This window comes from Nothobranchius furzeri, chromosome 3 (genome assembly GCF_043380555.1).
Source record: "Nothobranchius furzeri strain GRZ-AD chromosome 3, NfurGRZ-RIMD1, whole genome shotgun sequence".
Classification (NCBI taxonomy): Eukaryota; Metazoa; Chordata; class Actinopteri; order Cyprinodontiformes; family Nothobranchiidae; genus Nothobranchius; species Nothobranchius furzeri.
The window spans coordinates 49569871-49590379 of NC_091743.1; the positions used below are offsets into that span (position 1 = coordinate 49569871).

Genomic DNA, 20509 nt, shown 5'->3' on the forward strand with positions numbered 1-20509 from the left:
TTCAGTCTTGTCTTTGTTTACCTGGAGGAGGTTTGACTGCTTCCAGTCATTAACTTACTCCAAACACTGACAGAGTGAGTCTAGAGGACCACAGTCACTAGATGATACAGCTAGATAGATCTGGGTGTCATCTGCATAAATACGATAGGCAATGTTGTGATTGTGTATAACCTGACCCCGGGGGTGCATGTAGAGATTAAAGAGCGGTGGTCCAAGATTTGTTGTTTCACCAGTCTTGCTGGGGGCACACTCAATTTTTCCCAACAGAGGCTGTTCAGGGTACAAAATAGAGATTAAAAAGCCCCCCAAAAGAAAAACATACCACCTAGCGAGGATGCAATAGCAGAGAACAAAAACGTCACAACAGAATAAACAAACTATTAATTAAAAAAACTAAAACAGTTGTGTTTTGTTTATTTGACGTTGGTATTGTTTTGTTAAACAATGTTCTGAAAAGAAGTGATATCAGTTCTCTTCTCTCAGGATTAATTCCCTTAAAGTTGAACTTTATTAAAATGAAACCATAATTTTGATAATAAGGGATGTGAATTAGCTAATTTATCCCTTTTAAAATCTGTTTATCTAACCCCCAGCCTAATATAGGTGTTTGGTATAGTACTTCATATTAAAAGAAGGAAAGGTAAAATACACTAAAGAATTCACATAATTGATACACCATCGCCCTCACCAGCACCCTGCTAGGCTGGGATTGGTCTGAACTAGATTTTAATCATGGATGAAACCCTTTGACTTTGTCCCCTTTCTGTTAAAAGTTTAATTCATTCAGAGATGAGGACGATTGTGGTCTCTGACTTCAAACGCTGATAGTTGACGCCTGGACCTAAATTCTCTTTCACAGCTTCAGCAAAACGCTTCGAGCTGCACAAACATTTGCTCTTTGCTGCATTCTGTTTTTGATTATTGCATTCAAAACTCATTTAAATAGACTTAAACACAAGTAGAAACACAAATGAATTCAGAGGCTGTAGAGAAACCATTACGCCATAATATAGGTGTTTTCCAGTCTTGGCGTTAATCTGTATTTAATTTGTTTTTCTACCTTTCCCGTCTCTTCTGTCCCTATCAGCTGACGACAGACCAGATTTTCTCAGCCCCTGTGAACCATGACAGAAGATTTTATTCAGAAGCCACAGCTAAGATATAATTTTCTCTGTTTGGCAACATGAACCTGATTCAGTTGTGTCCCAGCAGCACCGGTGGATGAAGACACATCACTTCATTTTCCCTGTGCACTATTTTGACAGAACCCTTTTAGCCGAGCTTAGAGATCAATAAAATATAAATCAGTGTCTCCAAAGTCTTTTATCTCCTACCTTTTCTGCTCTGGATGACTTCGCTTACACTGCTGTGCAAACACATTTGCACTCATACAGATTTCTGCTGTTTTTGCTTTTTTTAAATTTTGAATGTTTCAGATCAACAAACAATTTTCAATACCAAAAAAAAAAAAAAATCTGAGTAAACACAAAAGGCAGTTTCAAAGGATTTATTTAATAACAGGGAAACCTGTCCAAACCAGCCTTCAATACAACCTGTCTGATGACATGAAGTAGGCTAAAAGATCTCAAAAAGCAAAAAAATCTGAATCAGAGTCTAAAGGTTTTATTGCCATATGTGGAGAGATCACACCATTAGGAAATTGCTGGTTAAAAATAAAGGTAAAAATAAGAGATTAGCAAATATAGGAAGTAACAATATAAGAATATATCGGGCCCCATTCTGAATAAACTCAAGAACCCAAAATAACATCTAAATCAATGCAGGCCTCACTTTGTAATGGTTAAGGTCAGAGTTCACGATTTAATGGAAATGACTAAATTGGGGGCAAAAGATGGCCTCCGTTGGCACTTTCCAAGAACAAAAACCTCTGCTGACCATAAATAAACACAGTCTCGTCTCACATCCATCAAAGAAAGCTTTTTTATGATTCTCAAAAGGTTTGGAGGAGTATTCTTTTGACTGTCGAAACACAACAGTAACGTTAAGGTATGTGTCCTGTTACAGCTGATGTAAAACTAACTGTGTTTCAGAACAACAACATCAAAAGTCAGACATGGTGGTGGTAGTGTAATGGTCTAGGATCTGAACCACTTGTTTGAACTGATGGATCCATGAACTCACCTCTCTAGCAGAAAATGTCTGACCTTTGACCCTAAACAGGCCGTTCATGCTGGCAAACTCCCCAGTGGGGCTGAAATAAAACCATTTTGAAGAGACAAGTGAGACACAATTCTTCCACTGTGATATGTTAGACTCGTTACCAGTTATCACAAATGTCTGACTGTAGCTGTTGCTTCCATGTGTGTTGAAACCAGTTACTAAGTTAAGGGCCAATTACCTCTTTCACAAAACCCCTTTTTAGAAGACACACCATGTCAGCAAATCAGCGTAATACTGCCGCCTGCGCCTCTTATGAAAGTGCCGTGGCGGCATTGCGATGCGGGAATTTTGCCGCCATCCTTGGTAGTAATATTGCCGCAACGCCAAACTTGTGGAAGCATATTATGCCTTGGTTCAACGGAGGGAGGTGTCATGACAACGTGGGAAGTTACTGGCGAGCTCCAGCTGGCAGCTATATTAAAAACGAAACTAAACACGGACAGTAAGCTTTGCTTTTGCAAACAGAATCAGCTGAGATGATGATCTGGAGCGATTCAGAGACTCTTTATGGGCTCGACACACTAGGGGCGAGAAACGACTGCAATCAGCGAAACTCATCACTTTGATAACCTGAGACTTGGAAGGTGACATGCAGCTGCAGGCAGCGGCAAAAGCCAGCGACGTTCTCTGTTCCAGGGTGAATAGTGAGTCTTCCGTTGTTTTAACTGGCTGTCAGATTGGAGGGAATGTTTAGTTATTAAAGCAGTTCAGAGTTGAAAAAGCGGTAGACATGAAGTCTCACAAGGTTTTTCTAGAGTTAACCCTTTCACTGTCCTAATGGGTGTGACACCGCGAGGAAAGTTGACCAATGAGCAGGGTTGATGGTTCATCCCTTGGGTCCACATGGCAGGGGTGAGGAGTGAGCACCACCTCACCCCTGCCATGTGGACCTCAAGGGATAAACCATCAATCCTGCTCGTTGGTCAACTTTCCTGGCAGGGTCACCCATAAAGACACTGGGAGGGTTAAGTGAAGTCTTACTTCTGACTTTACTACATACATAAAGTAAAAGTACGTGAATGGGTTCATCCTATATTACAAACAGAAAAAGAAACTGTGAAAATGAGACCACACCAACAACCAACTCACCAACAATTTCCCATGCCACTGCCTTTTTGTGAAGATCTCTATATTCTTTTGTAGAGATGTTGTAAATCTGACACATCAAGTATTAGCTTTTCTTCCATGTTTGCCCGAAGATGTATCGAGAAGCGTCCTGTTCGCGAATTGGTCAGTCAATGAAACCTCCTCTGACTGGTCCTTGTCCGAGGAACAACGATGAATAGTAGACATTTTCCGACTCTTTGGGCTCACGTCGCTGGCTCGCCTGTGCACGACACATCCCGGAGCACAAAATTTCACATGTAAGTTTTACGCTAAGTGTGAGGGAGACCCGTGATTATGGCTTTGTCACCCATGTCTCATTGAAAATGAATGGAGAAGAGGCGATGTTGCCTCCTGTGTGTCAAACCCATTATACTGACATTGCATACTCTTTTGTAAAAAAAGACACGATTTCTCCACATTTCCGCCACCCTCTGACCACTTATAAATGGCTCCCTGATGGCGGCTCAGCGTTGTGGCAAATTGGCGGCATTATTTTCTAAAAGCGTCTAAAAGACAGGGTGGTTTGGATAGCTCTTCTTTCTCCATACAAATGAAATTGTTTCCCTTTAAGGCAGAATTGATGACGTGTCATTGACATTTCTAAAATCGCCATCATGATAAAAAAACAATAATTACGGTATATTTCCTTTTTATTTTCTCTGTCATGAACTGACAAAGACAGTCAAACATTTTGGTAATTGTTTCAACATAAATCAATCTCTCGTTGGTTTTGGTGTCTGACTGAAAGGAAGTTTGAAATGTTTTTGTCAAAACTGCAAATACGTTCAACAACAACAACGAATGTTTTATCGCGTCTAGCTGTGAGGAAGATTTTGGTTTTCGTGCAGCACCCCCTGTGGGAAACAGCTCAAGTGTTTTGTTACAGCAAACACACTCTTATCGTCAGTAGACTAAACGAGGAATTTTTTCCCATTAGGCCTCTCCGATAACTTCACTATACGTTTACTTCAGCCAACACTCCCACCATGTGCTTTTATGCCTCCTGTCAGCTTCATAATACTCAGTAGTTTTAGATGAATCAGCACCGCCGCTGAGTTTGGCAGCTAAAAAGGACCTCAAAGTTGTTTGTATGGACGGAAAACAGCTGCTGTAATTTAAAACATTGTGTAGGAACAGGAAAAGCTCTACTTCTCTTCCCTTTCCTTTTTATTCTCACCGACTTATGCAAGGCGCAGTTTGCTTAAATAGGTTTAGTTTGTGATTGAAATAAAAACTCTGTCACTTCATGGAGTCCTTATAGGCTGTGCTGAAAAGTTCTGAAGTTGTGCATTGCTGGTGAGTGTGTTGACATGAGCCGTAGCCCGGTTGGCCCCAGTGAAAAGGCCTGCAGCTCATTTATAGCTCCGCTGTGGGTGTTGGAGGAAATGGGGCATCGCCTGTGGGTGAGGCTTGCGTTTGCCTTAGGAGAGGACTCCTCCTCAAACATACTGAGCTCATCCTGAAAGATGAGCAGACAGTGATAGAGAGAGGAGGGCCGTGGATGTGTAAACAAGCCCAAATGGAGTTGACCCAAGTCATTTTCACCCATTCGGCCTGAGTTTTGGTTTAAGCACAGGCGGCTTATTGATAGCATGTGTGACATTCCACCATCCCATCTGAATATTCCATCCCACTGTAGTTTGTTCACAGATCTTCAGGCTCTGCTCTGGCTGTAAGAACTCTCTTCTGTTCCGCATTTTAGTTGCTCTGCTCGCCTCACATGGACTCACGCTGGTTAAAGAAATAAAGAAAGTAGAAAAAAAAAACAGATTAGTCATTACTTTTTAAGCAGTTTACCAATTAGGGGGTGAAAACACAATACTGGCAAGTGTTGGTAAAAAATGTTACTACTCAGGCTGAGATGCGAACCTGTCCAGCATGCTAACTACTACACTACCAAGTCTCCTACATGACATCAGTCACCTACGCCATGTAGCTGGGCAGAGGAGATGGGTTACCGACCAGAGACTAGTTTCCTGGAGAGTAGCAGGGCCTGGTGATGAGATTAGTTTCCATTGACGATTTACAGGATTTTCAAAGATAAACTCAAAATTTGCAGCTGAAACATGAAAAGCATGAATGCAGCCATGGGTTTGTTTTTTTTTTTCATGAGGAAATAACAATATCTCATGGTAAAAATCTTAAACAGTGGATTTTTCATGATATGGCTCCTTTAATTATCAAGTCTGTGTGGCTATCATTGCTGCTGATCCCAAGGATTTCTCAGACCAGCCTAGAAATGCATTCCCTTCAGAGTGTCCTAGGTTGGCCACAGTGTCTCCTAGCAGGACATGGCTAAAACTCTCTGGAAGTGTCTGGGCCTCCTACTTGAGCCGCCTCGATGTGGAGGAACAGCAGCAATCTGAACTCTGCCCCTCCTTAATTCCCCTCATTCATTTGTAATAGGGAGCCTAAGTCACTTCCGCATCACGGGCCCCAGAAGAACGAAAACAAAGGAATGCAAGTCAACGGGGCTAAAAACGCAATTTTCTGATTCCGCTTGTTTTGTGCCATGGATTCCACGTATGATGTCCGTGAATTTTAAAGACACATTTTGATAACAAGAATGCGCTTATTTTCAAACGCGGTAACGTTATTTTAGGTTTTGTGTGAAAATAAGTCCAGGACTACAAATGCGCGTCACGAAAGTGACATCAACGAACCAGACATGGAGAAAACTGAGGGAAAATGGCTGTAAGTTCAGCAAACTTCCCACAGGAGGAAAGAACCACCATAAATCTGGTCATTTGGTAAGTAGCAGCTACGCTGGGGGGAGGAGATTATGTGGTGACATCACATACGCAACGTGCCGATTTCTAGTTTGTAGTCATGCTAATTACAATCTTTTACAAGCTAATAAATCTCAAAGTATGTGACTGGTGTGGTTAAAACACCCATCAATAGTTTTCATTTAAATTGCAGTACAACATATGTGCGATCCAGGGCGTATGGCAAAGCGGATTAGAAAATAGCTTTTTTAGCCCCGCTGACTTGCATTCATGTTTTCATTCTTCCAGGGACCCATAGTGTGGAAGTGACTTAGTCTCCCTTTATAACACACAGGCTGGGCCCACTATGGATCCGAGTCTGGACTTGGAGATTCCCTGAATTGCACCATATTTGATTTTTACTGTCTATTAAAAAACACGTCATTATTCCTTCACTCATGTAAATAAACCTGCCAATTTAACAATGCAATCCATCACATGCAGAAAACAAAAACAAACACCCTTTAGGCAAAATAGTTTTACAAAGAGACAGCTGGAGCTCAGATCAGCGAAGGGCAAACAAAAGTGTTCTTTACTTGCTGTATTTCAGTACTATTAACAAATCCAGCTGTGGTTTGGTGACTTAGTAAAGTAAGTAAGTAAGTAAAAGTGTATTTATAGAGCACCTTTCACAGATATAAATCACAAAGCGCTGTCCAACATGATAAAGATCAGGGCAAATACCTCTAACCAATAAAAACATCAGAAAAACAACAGCAGTGATAAAGTAGAAAATAAAATCATGAGTATAAACAAAGTGAAGGTGTGAACCCGAACAAAGCCATCTTTTTGAACATTTAGGGAGGGAACGCCTGGATGAAAAGGTGAGTTTTTAGATGATTTTTAAAGACCTCAACAGTGTTAGAGAGACGGAGATTTGAAGGTAGACTGTTCCAAAGTCTGGGTGCAATAGACTGAAAGGCCCTGTCCCCTTTGGTTTTCAGTCTGGTTTGAGGAACAGCCAGGAGGTTTTCAGATGTGGATCTAAGGTTCTGAGAGGTGGTGTGTGGGGATAAAAGCTCAGATAGGTAGCTTGGAGCCTGGTTGTTAAGAGCTCTATAGGTCAGGACTAAAACTTTAAACTGAATTCTATATTCTACCGGGAGCCAGTGGAGGGACTGTAAAACTGGGGTGATGTGAGCTCGTCTGCTGGATTTGGTTAGGAGTCTAGCTGCTGCATTTTGGATGGCTTGAAGGCGTGGGAGGGAGGTTTTGCTGAGACCAGTAAAAAGAGTGTTGCAATAGTCTAAGCGTGATGACACAAAGGCATGGATGATTCTTTCCAGAGCTACAGTAGAAACCAGTTTACGGACTTTTGAAATGTTTCTCAGTTGAAAGAAACAAGAGCGGGAGATGGTTTTGACGTGTGAGTCTAAACTCAAAGCTGGATCAAAAATAACTCCCAGGTTTCTAATGTTGGCCTTGGCTGATGGGCAAAAAGAGGCGATTTCTTGCTCGATTTTTGGCTGAAGTTCCGGGGGTGCAGAGATTAGCTGCGATTAAAGATGACCTTTGTTTACTCATCCCTTGCATCTGTCTACCCTTTGTTCAAAGCAAGCCTCACCTCCAGATAGCTAACCTCTTGACCTACTTCCTGCGCTCCCCGCATCGGCTCCTCCAGCAGCAGCTTGAGTCTGAGGCACAGCGTTAACCTCCTTCCACAACCATTATTGGATGTAGAGTTAAAGACATGTAGCGTTTCTAAGTGTTAGTGTCTAAATAAACAAAACACGCAGCAACTTCCTGTCTGCTTAAGCTGGTGCTGATACCCCTAAACAAACAAATAGACCAACATTAAAGGAGCAAAGGCTTTAACACCAGTCTGGTTTCAGTTCATGAATATTTCAAAACCTTATGAATTCTGAGAGAGAAAGAGACACTCCTCTACTCACACATTTAGTTCTCAGTTGTACAGAGATGTGTGTGTGTGTGTGTGTGTGTGTGTAGCACTCTGTCAGGTTGAATTCATGGTATTTAGGTTGAGCCCCGTTTCACGATTCCCCTCACTGCAGGAGTTGGAGGCTAGCTGCACATGTAAATGCTGCCATCCTGCTTATCCTACTTCATCCCTTCATCTAAACCTCTTCTATCCCAAGCCGTCCTCTCTGTCTTGCTCTGTGCCTACATAATCTGGAAGTTTCCACCAACATTCTTAATGTTCCTATTTCCAGGCAGGCCCTGGACAAAAAGCAGCTAAATTAACTGAACGGCGAGTGTATTAGGTCAGTTCCGTTGCGGGGGTTGGAGACAGGTCGGGGCAGTCGGCCGGTGTGGATCAGTATCTCAGCCATTAGCTGAGAAACTTCTTTTAAAAATGTTCATTCCTTGTCTTACTTGTCCTGAATGTTATTATCGCTGAAGATGGTGAGGAATGTTTGGAGCTCCGAAGCCGACCAAACCTTGACCACCGAGCATTTGTTTTTCTAAAAACCGTTTTCCACTAAAGAAGATACATTCTTGCTCGTTCCAGGTTGATATTGGCCCTAAAATGGCATGGCAGTGCCACATTGTGTTTTCAAATATCATGTTAACAATATCAGGATTCTTTCAGCACAACTTTACAAATTTTCCTGTCATGAACTCCTCCTCTTAACCTCCTCTGCAGGCCTGGCTGGCAATGCACTCCATTTCCCAGCATCCCTGTCACCGACGCTACCCGGTGACGTCATCCCGCTGAGCCTATTTAAGGACCTGTCACAGCTGAGCCGGCACTCAGTCATCATCTCATGATAGACGCCAACCCATTCTAAAACGACTAAGCCTAATCTGCCAACTCTAAAGACCATCCGGGAAGAGAACTTCCCACGCTGTAATCAGTCACGACCAAACACCAGTCTCTCCACGCCTGGGTCTCCAAGCCACACTCCAGCTCAGCCGATCGAACCTGACAGGATGACTGAGTCCCGAGTAGACCCAGCGGAGATTGCACAGCTGCGAGCAGACGTTGCACAGCTGCTCAGCCGTGTAGAACGCCAGGAGGCGGAAAACGCCCAACTTCGAATAGAGAACAACCAGCTTCGTGCTGTTACGGATCGCCAAGCATCCAAACTAGATTCTGTCACCGAACTGGTCGTCCAACTCTCCTCGGCACTCCAACGTCAGTCATCTGCCACTCCTAACATTGTGGAGCCGTGTCTAAGTCTCCCCGACAAATGGGATGGGACTAAAGGATCCCCAGAGGGCATGTTGGCCGTCCTGTCAATGACTTTTGAGTGTCAGCCAGCACGCTACCCAACTTCCTGCTCTCGCGTTGCCCTGTTAACCTCCCTGCTGACGGGGCGAGCCGGTGAATGGGCGGCTGCTCTGTTCAACCAGAAGTCTCTCGTGTGCAACGATTATGAAACCTTCGTGAAGGAACTGAAGAAGGCATTTGTGCATCCCAGCAGCGAGGTCGCAGACGAGACACGCCTGCTCCAGCTTCGGCAGGGCTCTCAGACTGTGGCCGAGTATACGTCACGCTTCCGGACAACCGCTGCCCGTCTGACCTGGGGTGATGCCGCGGTGAAGGCTGTGTACCTGGAGGGATTGTCACCCCGCATCCGTGAGGGCATGATCAGACACGAGGCCCCGACCTCCCTGGACCAGGCTGTGGACCTGGCTTTCCAGCTGGATCGCTGCCTTCTCACAGACCAGAAGTGAGGGCGGTTCCCGTACAACCCAGAACGTTCCCCCGCCATCAGGAGAACCAACCCACGGAGGAACCCAAGCAACTGGGTCATTTGCCCCCCGAGGAATGGGTGCGACGTTTTCGGGAGGGACGATGCGCCTATTGTGGGGATCTGGGCCATCCCCGGGCAAAATGCCCCATACGCCCGGGACACGGTTCCTTCGGGTCGGTGTAGGAGCTGTCTCACCCGGAGTTTCCACTCATGCAGCTCCTCATCACACCACCCTCCCAGTCTCCTTCCAGTTGAACCAAGGACCGGTCCCCCTGGTGGCTCTCCTCGACACCGGAGCTGCGGAAAGCTTTATCTACCAGGGGTTGGTCAACCGGCTCAAGATTCCACTCACTCTCCTCGACCACCCCGTTCTCGTCACCTCAGTGGACGGTCGCCCTCTCATGCCATATCCGATCACGCACCGAATCCAGAACCTCCGGATTACCATCGAGGAACACGTGGAGACCCTTCATTTCCTGGTCATTCACGCCCCCACGACTCCTCTCATTCTGGGTCATTCCTGGTTTCACCTCCACGACCCTCACATCTCCTGGTCCACCAGTAAAGTCATGGCGTGGGGTGTTAACTGTCGCCTTCACCATCTGTCTCCAGGATCACAGTCTAGGGCGACACCACCCAAGGACGTGGATTTAACCCTCCTTCCACCCCAATACCACGATCTGGCTCGGGTCTTTGCAAAGGAGCCTACCACCAGGCTGCCTCCTCATCCACCCTACGATCTGGAGATCAGGCTCCAGCCAGGAACCACCCCACCTCGGGGTCGGCTGTTCTCGCTCTCCCCGGCAGAGACCCAGGCGATGGACGCTTATATCAACGAGGCTCTCCAGAAGGGGTTTATCCACCATTCCACATCTCCTGGAGCGGCAGGGTTCTTCTTTGTGAAGAAGAACACTGGACATTATGAGTACCTGGTCATGCCCTTCGGCCTCTGCAACAGCCCTGCCGTTTTTCAGCGTTTCATCACTGATGTCCTCCGTGACATGCTGGGCCGTTGGGTTTTTGTTTATTTAGACGACATCCTCATCTACTCCAGCACTGCCGAGGAATACACCCAGCATGTTCGAGCCGTTCTGTCACGCCTCCTGGAGCATGACTTATTCTGTAAACTGGAGAAGTGTGCCTTTCACCAGGAGTCCACCTTGTTTCTGGGGTTCATCATCTCCTCCCAGGGCCTACGCATGGACCCACAGAAGGTTCAGGCGGTAGTGCAGTGGCCACTACCTAAGACCCTGAAGCAGCTGCAGAGTTTCCTGGGGTTCTGCAACTTCTATCGCCGGTTTATCCGCAATTTCAGTGCCCTGGCATCACCGTTAACTTCCCTAACTAAGACAACCAATCAGCCTCACCCTTTCCGCCTCCCCCCCGGAGGCCGTTGCCGCCTTCCATGATCTGGTCCGCCGCTTTGTAAGCGAACCCATCCTCCCCCACCCGGACCTAACACGGCCCTTCGTTGTGGAGGTAGACGCCTCTGAGACGGGCACGGGAGCCGTACTGTCACAACGGGGCCTGGACCCCAAACTCCACCCCTGCGCATACTTTTCCCGGAAGTTCTCTCCTACTCAGCAGAACTATGGGGTCGGGGACCGGGAACTGTATGCGATAAAGTGGGCCCTGGAAGAGTGATGACAGTGGCTCCTGGGTACTCCCACTCCTTTTCTAATCTGGACTGATCATCAGAACCTCATCCATATTCAGACCGCTCGCCAACTCAACCCTCGTCAGGCCCGGTGGGCCCTCTTTTTTGAGCCTTATAACTTTCACATCGCCTACCGCCCCGGCTCAAAAAACCTCAAGGCGGAAGCCCTTTGCCGTCAGCACACCCAGGACCCCAGGCTTCCTGAACCATTGTCCATCCTCCCGACCGAACGGTTCTTGGCCGCCCTGCAATGGCCCCTGGAAGCCTCCATCTGGGCGGCCCTCCCGGCTGACCTGGCGCCCCCAGAGATGCCTCCTAACCGCCTCTACGTTCCGGCCGTGTGCCGACAGGAGGCCTTGAGGTGGGGGCATAGTTCACGGCTCGCGGGACACCAAGGCCAGGCTCGTACCCTCCAGTTCCTCCGCCGGGCCCTGTGGTGGCCCTCTATGAGAAAGGACGTGCGCGAATACACCGCTGCCTGCGACACCTGCGCCCGGTCTAAGTCCTCCACCCAACCTGGAGCCAGGGAATTACAACCGCTCCCTGTGCCCAAACGGCCGTGGTCGCACATAGGTGTGGACTTTGTCACGGGGCTCCCCGCTGCCGACCACCTGGACACCATCCTCACCATCACCAACCGCTTTTTGAAAGCTGTGCACTTAGTGGCTATGGCAGGGCTCCCCACAGCTAAGAGAACAGCGGAACTCCTCCTCGATCATGTGGTGAGGCTCCACGGATTTCCCCAGGACGTGGTGTCTGATAGAGGACCCCAGTTCATCTCACGGTTCTGGAAGGCTTTCTGTCGGTTGGTGGGCGCTTCCGCCAGTCTGTCGTCAGGTTATCATCCCCAGACTAATGGTCAGACGGAGAGGGCAAACCAGCAGCTTGGGCGCTACTTACGCTGCTTCGCCTCGTCTCAACCGTCCACCTGGCCCCGTTACCTCCTGTGGGCGGAGCTCTCTCACAACCTCCAGACGTCCTCTGTCACAGGTCTATCATCCTTCGAGACCTGTTATGGATACCAGCCCCCTCTTTTCGACCATCAGGTGCCGGAGGTGGAGGTTCCGGCGGCTCAGGATATGGTCCGCCGCTGCCGTCTCGCTTGGATCAGAGCTTGCGCCGCCATCACCCGGGCTAATACGCAATACTCCCGACAACATCGTCACCGTCACCGGCCCGGCCCTGTGTTCCAGCCTGGTGACCGGGTTTGGCTCTCTACATCTAATCTCCGGTTGCCGGCTTGTTCCAGGAAGCTGTCTCCCCGCTTTTTGGGACCCTTCCAAGTCCGAGATGTCCTCGGTCCGGTCGCTTACCGGCTGTGCCTTCCTTCCACTCTTAGGGTGCACCCTGTATTCCACGTCTCACAGCTCAAGCCGGTGGTGTCGTCTCCCCTCCATCCGCCTCCGGCCCGGGTGCCGACGCCCCGAGATGTCGATGGGGACCCCGTTTACACCGTCCGCAAGATTCTGGACGCCCGCCGCCGGGGCCGTGGATGGCAGTATTTGGTGGACTGGGAGGGTTACGGTCCGGAGGAGCGTAGCTGGGAGCCTGCCTGCTCGTTCCTGGATCCGTCCCTGTTGGCTGATTTCTGGTCTTGTCACCCTGGTCCTTCTGGAGCCATCCCTCGCGGGGGGGGGGGGGGGGGGGGGGGTCCTGTCATGAACTCCTCCTCTAAACCTCCTCTGTCGGCCTGGCTGGCACTGCACTCCATTTCCCAGCATCCCTGTCACCGACGCTACCCGGTGACGTCATCCCGCTGAGCCTATTTAAGGACATGTCACAGCTGAGCCGGCACTCAGTCATCATCTCACGATAGACGCCAACCCATTCTAAAACGACTAAGCCTAATCTGCCAACTCTAAAGACCATCCGGGAAGAGAACTTCCCACGCTGTAATCAGTCACGACCAAACACCAGTCTCTCCGCCCCTGGGTCTCAAAGCCACACTCCAGCTCAGCCGATCGTACCTGACATTTCCACGTTAATTTGATTAATTTACAGTTTATATTTTTAGCTAAGTGACCTTATTTGAAAGGGGTTGGGACGCTAGCTGAGTCTGTAATTAGCTGCATTGTTCATGCTTGTTTTAGCCACTGAAGTAAATAATAAATTAGACCATCTAACACAATAAAAGCATCTGAAACAATACGTTGTTTACGCCACTAATACATGACGATAAATTAATGATCAACAATCAATAGTCAGCATGTTTATTCAGTTAGTCTGTGTTTATAAAAAAAATCAGTCAAAAACACAAGTTTTCATAAATTATTTATATTACAGAATTTTTATCTGAGTCTTAAAGCCTATTTTGTGGAGCAACCAGCAATGGTGTCTCTCTACTAACCTTGACTTAGGATTTATGCATTTCAACACTTAATTCACAGTGAGATCATCTTCATAGTGTCTGGATTTCAGCAGGATGTCTTAAGTTGAAAGCTGAATTAATTGTTGATCCAATATAAAATTGAAATTTAGCATCTCCAGTCTTCAGTAAAAATATTGAGCTTTGATCAGCACTACAATGAATTTTGTGAGATTTTTTTGGAAATGGTAAATAAAATATCCAGTAACTCTTTAAAATGAGGGTCCCTTTATTAACTTTACTTTGTGCATTATTTAGCATTAATAAACAAAGGATCCGTTTATTAACATTGCCGGTTTACCACTATAGGGAGCCTAAGTCTCCTCCTTTTCCGGTCGGCTCATGGGTCTCTGGAAGAACAAAGTCAACGGGGCATAGACCCTGGATCGCACATCTGTTATACTTATTGTAACGTGTGATCAAATATCCACACAATGAGGTGTCAGGTACACCACGAGTGCTCATTAACGTTCCATGGAACCAGCTTGGATCGGGGGGGGGGGTTTGTGCATGCTGTGTCATTTGGTCTTGACTAGAGGGTGAAGCTCATTTCTCACGGAAGGTCGGGTTGAGGGTGAAGTGGATGATGAGGGTGGGGGGACCAGATATCCCCCAAACGTGCTGCCAGCAGCCGTGGTGATCTGACCTGCCTGAATGATTTGGTGCAATAAGTTTTTGAAAAGCTTTTCCAGGCCTGCATTGAGTTGTGTGTGTTTGTGTGTGTGTGTGTGTGTTCTTTTCACTATCCCCTTCATCAAATGGCAGCTGTGCAGAACCTAATTATAGCCAGTAAAGACCACTATTGACTCCAAACACAACAGACGGGGCTTACTAATGAGATCTCAGAAATAAAGATCATTGACACAAAAAGAGCTTATTTTCATCTATTTCATTTTAAAACTGTTTTTTGTCTCCTTGTAGCTCCAAGAAGCTGCAGCCCAAAGCAGTTTGTGTGTAAGGACGGGGTGACGTGCATCTCTAAAGGCTGGCGCTGCGATCGAGAGAAGGACTGTCCAGACGGCTCTGATGAGGAGCCTGATATTTGTAAGTCTGCTACTCGGAAAAAGTTAGATTTATTTTGTCTTATGATTAATAAAGAGCTTCATCTACATTGGGGGGAGGGGTGGGAGTACTCCCACCAAATAAACTTTTTTCCCATCTTCTCACTGTACAACAAATCATAACGATAGGCTGCATTTTTAAAAAATATCATAAAATTTCATTGTTGGCAGAGCTAGAGCAGTTTGTGTTGTAGTCAGTTGTAGAAACCTTTGGAAGGAGGTCTCAACGTTGGTCTAAATCCTTCTGATGTAGATTTTCAAACACCCTTTTTCCTGTAGTGAACGACTGTGTTTGGTCCTTTCTTCATTGTAAGGATGCTTGATGGAGATTGATGAGCTGTTTGATTTACTTGAATAACCAGAGACAGAACAGAGGAACAATGAGACTCTCTCTCAGAGGTCACGCTGCCGCGAAACACTTCTGTCATGCACAATTGGGAGATTTGCAAAGTTTGTCTTCCCATTGACCTACCAAGGATGCATTTATGATTTATGAGCTCAAGGCTAGAACTGTCCCGAGATGTGACTGTGATGGTCTCTGTGTGGGCCTCTGTGATGGACTGGCAGCCTCTCCAGGATGACCTCATTGTCTCGCCCAGTGACTGTAGTACTCCTTGACCCTACTGAGAAGTATGCAATATGTGGTAAATGACTGATGAGTGAGTTTTCTGCATCGAGGCAGTTAAGAAAACAAAACAACCTGGTCTACTAGACCCAGCTGGGCAAAGGAAAAGCTGTACCTTTCTGCAGCAGATTCACCAAACTGTATTCAGGTATTGGTTTCAGAAGCACAGCGGTACCTGTGGTATGGAGCCTGTCAGCCTTGACCTTTAGCAAAGGGTAAAAAGGCTTTCTCATTAATTATAGCTGAAAGCAGGAAACATGCTGCATGTTTCTGCCCCTTCACCCTTGACACTTCCTTTTTCTGTTCTTTAGGGGGAAAATACATCATATACAAATATCTGAAATGCAAAAAAGTAACATCCATCCATCCGTCCGGGACAGCAGCTCAAGAGGTAGAGCGGGTTGTCCAGTAATCGGAAGGTTGCAGGTTCGATTCCGGTTCCGGCCAGATAATGCTGCTGTTGTGTCCCCGGGCAAGACACTTAACCCACCTTGCCTACTGGTGGTGGTCGGAGGCACCGGTGGCGCTAGTGTTCGCCAGGCCTCGCCTCTGTCAGTGCGCCCCAGGGCAGCTGAGACTACATCGTAGCTCATCCCCACCAGAGTGTGAATGTGTGTGTGAATGGGTGAATGACTGATTGTGTTGCGAAGCGCCTTGGGGGGTTGTAGAACTCAAAGTAGGTGCTATAAAAATACAGGCCATTTACCATCCATCCATATCTAGTAAGTAAGTAAGTAAAGTTTATTTATATAGCGCCTTTCACAGATATAAATCACAAAGCGCTGTACAACATGAGTAAAATCAGGGCAAATACCTCAAACCAATAAAAACATCATAAAAACAATAGCAGTGACAACAATAGTAACCAAAATCAGGAGTAAAAACAAAGTCAAGGTGTGAACAAGAACAAAGCCATCTTTTAGAATATTTAGCGGGGGAACGCCTGGATGAAAAGGTGAGTTTTAAGATGTTTTTTGAAGACCTCTACAGATTTCAAGAGACGGAGATTTGAAGGCAGACTGTTCCAAAGTCTGGGTGCAATAGTCTGTAAGGCCCTGTCCCCTTTGGTTTTTAGTCTGGTTCGAGGAACAGCCAGGAGGTTTTCAGATGTGGATCGGAGGTTCCGTGAAGTGGTGAGTGGGGATAAAAGCTCAGATAAATAGCTTGGAGCCTGGTTGTTAAGAGCTCTATAGGTCAGCACTAAAACTTTAAACTGTATTCTAAATTCTACCGGGAGCCAGTGGAGGGACTGTAAAACTGGGGTGATGTGTGCTCGTCTGCTGGATTTGGTTAGGAGTCTGGCTGCTGCAGTTTGGATGGCTTGAAGGCGTGAGAGGGAGGTTTTGCTGAGACCAGTAAAAAAAGCGTTACAGTAGTCTAAGCGTGATGACACAAAGGCATGGATGATTTTTTCCAGATCTGCAGTAGTTTACGGACTTTTGAAATGTTTCTCAGTTGGAAGAAACGAGAGCGGGAGATGGTTTTGACGTGTGAGTCTAAACTTAAAACCAGATCAAAAATAACTCCTAGGTTTCTAATGTTGGCCTTGGCTGATGGGCAAAAGGAGGCAATTTCCTGCTCGATTTTTGGTTGAAGTTCCGGGGGTGCAGAGATCAGGGTCTCTGTCTTGTTGGCGTTGAGAACAAGAAAGTTGCTGGACAGCCAGTTACTGATCTGATCTAAACCGCTTATTACCCAGTAGTCACGCCTAGCTGGTGTCTATCCCCAGCAGTCATTGGGTGAACGTGGGGACAACCTGAACAGGTATCCAGTCCAGAGCGTGGATGTGTGTGTGTGTGTGTGTGTGTGTGTGTGTACTCGTCTATACATCAAAGTGAGGACCAATGGCAAGCTTTTTACCTGCAAGTCCAAACTGAGGACGTTTAGTGAAGTGAGGACATTTTGCTGGTTTTCAGTTTGGTACAATGTTACGGTTTGGGTCAGGGTTAGGAATAGACTGGTTAGGGTTAGGGTTAGGCACAAAACCGTGTGGTTGGGGCTTCATTCTCCACCCAAATACAAACATGGAGAGTGAAGAAGGTAAATCCAGTAGGGTGAGGCAATGTGATCAGAATCTCCTCCTTACAGTCTGAGCCTAGAGCAGTATAACTAAAGGGATGAGCCAGTATAGCCCATATTAACCCCAACTAAAAGATTATGACTTTGCTCTACTGGTACTACTCACCTGGTCAGGGATTACTTTGATGCTGGTCAGCGACAAAAGCCTTAATCTGGACCCTGACCTAAAACAAGTAAAAAGTTTAATCTTTGAAAAGATTTGGTGATAAGCGAAGATTGTTTTTGTACATAGTTCCAGGTTCATCACATTTCATCTCAAAGCAATGGAGGTTGGACCACCACCGTGATGCACTCAAAGTGGCTCCATCCTGATGAAAGTACAGCTCTTTATTGTCCATCCCATGCTACTTTTTAAAAGCATATCTTAAAAATGGAAAAGTTAGATGCGTGTTTCGACATGACCTAGCTTTACTGACATTAGAAATACTGCTGGTTCCTTTGTGTTGTTTTGTTGAAAGTAGGATCTGTTATGCTGAGTGACCAAAGGACATTTTTTTCTGTAAAGTACAAAGAGGCTTAACATTTTTGCAAGAGCAGTTTTAATTAGAAATGTAGGTAACTTTTATCCTTACTTAAGAGCTAAAGTGTTTAGTCTGGTTCTGTTGTGTGCGTTCCTTTTTTGGTAAAAGTAAATCTAATTTGGACAGAAAACCAACAATAGCCTGATGCAAAATTAAAGGGACAATGTGTATTTTTTTAATCTTTAACTCATTCATTGCCAGCCGTTTCCTGATCATTAAAGCCCTTCGCTGCCAGCATTCCTCTGTGTTTTTAATGTTTTTTAAGAGTCACAGAACGTTGCGCGCTAGGATGATGTCGACACCAAAACTACCAAAACAAAGAGTAGACTCACCTCTTATATGAGGTAGAATCTGCGCGTTTCGAGTGTTATCCGTTCTTTCATAATCCACTGTCGAATTGTGATCGGCAGAAGCTTTTCCGGTTAGCGCTAGGGTTGTCACGGTAACCAGTGTAGCGGTAAACCCCGGTAAAAAAGTTGACAAAAATAATAACCGTCTTGGTTTTAAAAAACTATTTTATCTCAGTGGATTACCGTGGCTGCGGTGTAGGCGCGGTGACCCTTACCAGCCACCGTATCATCTGCTGAAGTTGCCGGTGGCACATGCGCGTGTTGTTGTTTACAACCAAAACTTTCTTGAAGCTAAAGCTGAAATAATGGTCAAAGGAGGAGACGGCAGCACTCAGGACATTTATTATCTCTCAAAGAAGACAAAGTTGGAAGTATGGGCATTTTTTTTGGATATTTGAAGAATGCTGAGGGACAGTTGATAGAAGACGGCTATTCTGTTTGCAGCATGTGCAGGAAAAAGTGTCTGTGAAAGGCAGCAACGCTTCAAATCTCATGACACATCTGCGTGACCATCACCCACAACTCTATGGTCAACGCAAGGCAAGTTAATGTTAGCGTTTTAGCTAAAATGCGTGATCAGAGGATTTGGGTTGAGGGAGAATGCAACGAGTGGCTATATAAAGCAGCCGCAGCGCCGCTACCTGCATATAAACCGTGTCGCGGACACCCCCATGTTGAAATGACGCTAGGCATTACGGGGCTCCCAGGGGCAGATAAGAGTTGGTCTCTCTCCGAGAATAATTATGAATTTAACAATGATTACTGCCTGATGACATTTTCCCACATCTGCAAAGCTCACTGGAAGGACACAAACCGAGGACAATATTTTCCTGATATAGGGTTTATTACTCAAGTAAGGGAAAAAAAGTATCTGATTAGAAGGCTACTTGAGTACTGAGTATCATCTGATCTAATATTTTTAAAATGATGACATCAAACAGACATAAAATAAGAAGTTATGGGCAAATATTGCTATTTTAAAGACTAAAGGGGAAAAATGTAAACAAATAAACAACATAATTACAAAATAACACATTTTAGGCAAAATTTAGACACAAACTGAGGACAATATTTTCCTGATATACAGGGTTTATGTAGTTGTCTGAAAATGTAGCACGTTTAAAAAAATACCGCAATAACACGAAAACCGTGATAATTTTGGTCACAATAACCGTGAGGTTAAATTTTCACACCGTGACAACCCTAGTTAGCGCCTCACTTTTTTTTACAGCAACAGTCCAAAATGATCTCCTAACACATGGATTTTCTGTTTCCTGATTACGTGACGTGTGATGTACGCGGATGAAGATTGGCTTTAATGCTGGGATGTTTGTTCACACGGTGCGGCGTCTCGCTCCAACGCCCACACAGTTAAAAAATGCAATTGACAACTTTGGTCATCATTGGCAGTGAATGAATTAATCTCTGGTAACATCCATCAAAATGTAGTGGAAAATTAATTAAATGATGCCCAGTTGTTAAACAGTCAAGTTGTGTGTACACTGTGCAAATTTTGACCGTTTTGAGACGATTTTCCTCACGTGTGAGAGTCTTTGAGGTCGGGGCGAGCTTTGTGTTGTGTGTGGCTTAGTATACAGGGGGTAAGGCTCATGACCAGCTCCCGATTAGCAATTTTACGGTCGCATGAATATCAAACATGTTGGATATTTTGCTCATACCTTGTGAAGATATCACCCTGTTGAAGTAGCCCCAAACAGAAAAGTAGCAGAACCTCTCACACAACACATGTGTCAGCAGCTATTCTTGTATCAACAAACATTGATTCTTTTTATTTTTACACTTTTCTTTGTCAGTGATTGGCAAAAATGCTTGTTTGCTATGGTTAAAATGGATCCCAAAACATTATTTTACTTCCTTTCTTTTGTCTTCCTTTTCCAACCCCCATAAACCATTGCGTGACCTTCTACGTCAAGCCCGAAGGACAAAATACATCAAAAACAATACAACAATCTCCTGGTCTTTCGGGTTTTCAGATCCAAAGGTCTGATGTGTTGTGTAAAAACTACTATTTTTAGCATAGGTTCAGGTATGACATGCTGCTACCACACATGTGACCAGTCAGGTCATATCTGAGCATTGGGTTGTATTGTGAGAACATGACTTCGGATCTCTGCT

At 45.7% G+C, this 20509-nt stretch overlaps 1 protein-coding gene across 2 annotated transcripts in view; it reads left to right on the forward strand.

The window, feature by feature from the left end:
* The window catches only part of LOC107385633 (low-density lipoprotein receptor-related protein 1), a 117246-nt gene that overhangs the window by 6403 nt on the left and 90334 nt on the right, over positions 1 to 20509 (forward strand). For both annotated transcript variants that reach the window (XM_015959636.3, XM_015959637.3), the window contains exon 2: positions 14659 to 14781. In XM_015959636.3, coding sequence (XP_015815122.3) covers positions 14659 to 14781 — 123 coding nt within the window. The remainder of the gene's footprint in view (positions 1 to 14658; positions 14782 to 20509) is intronic.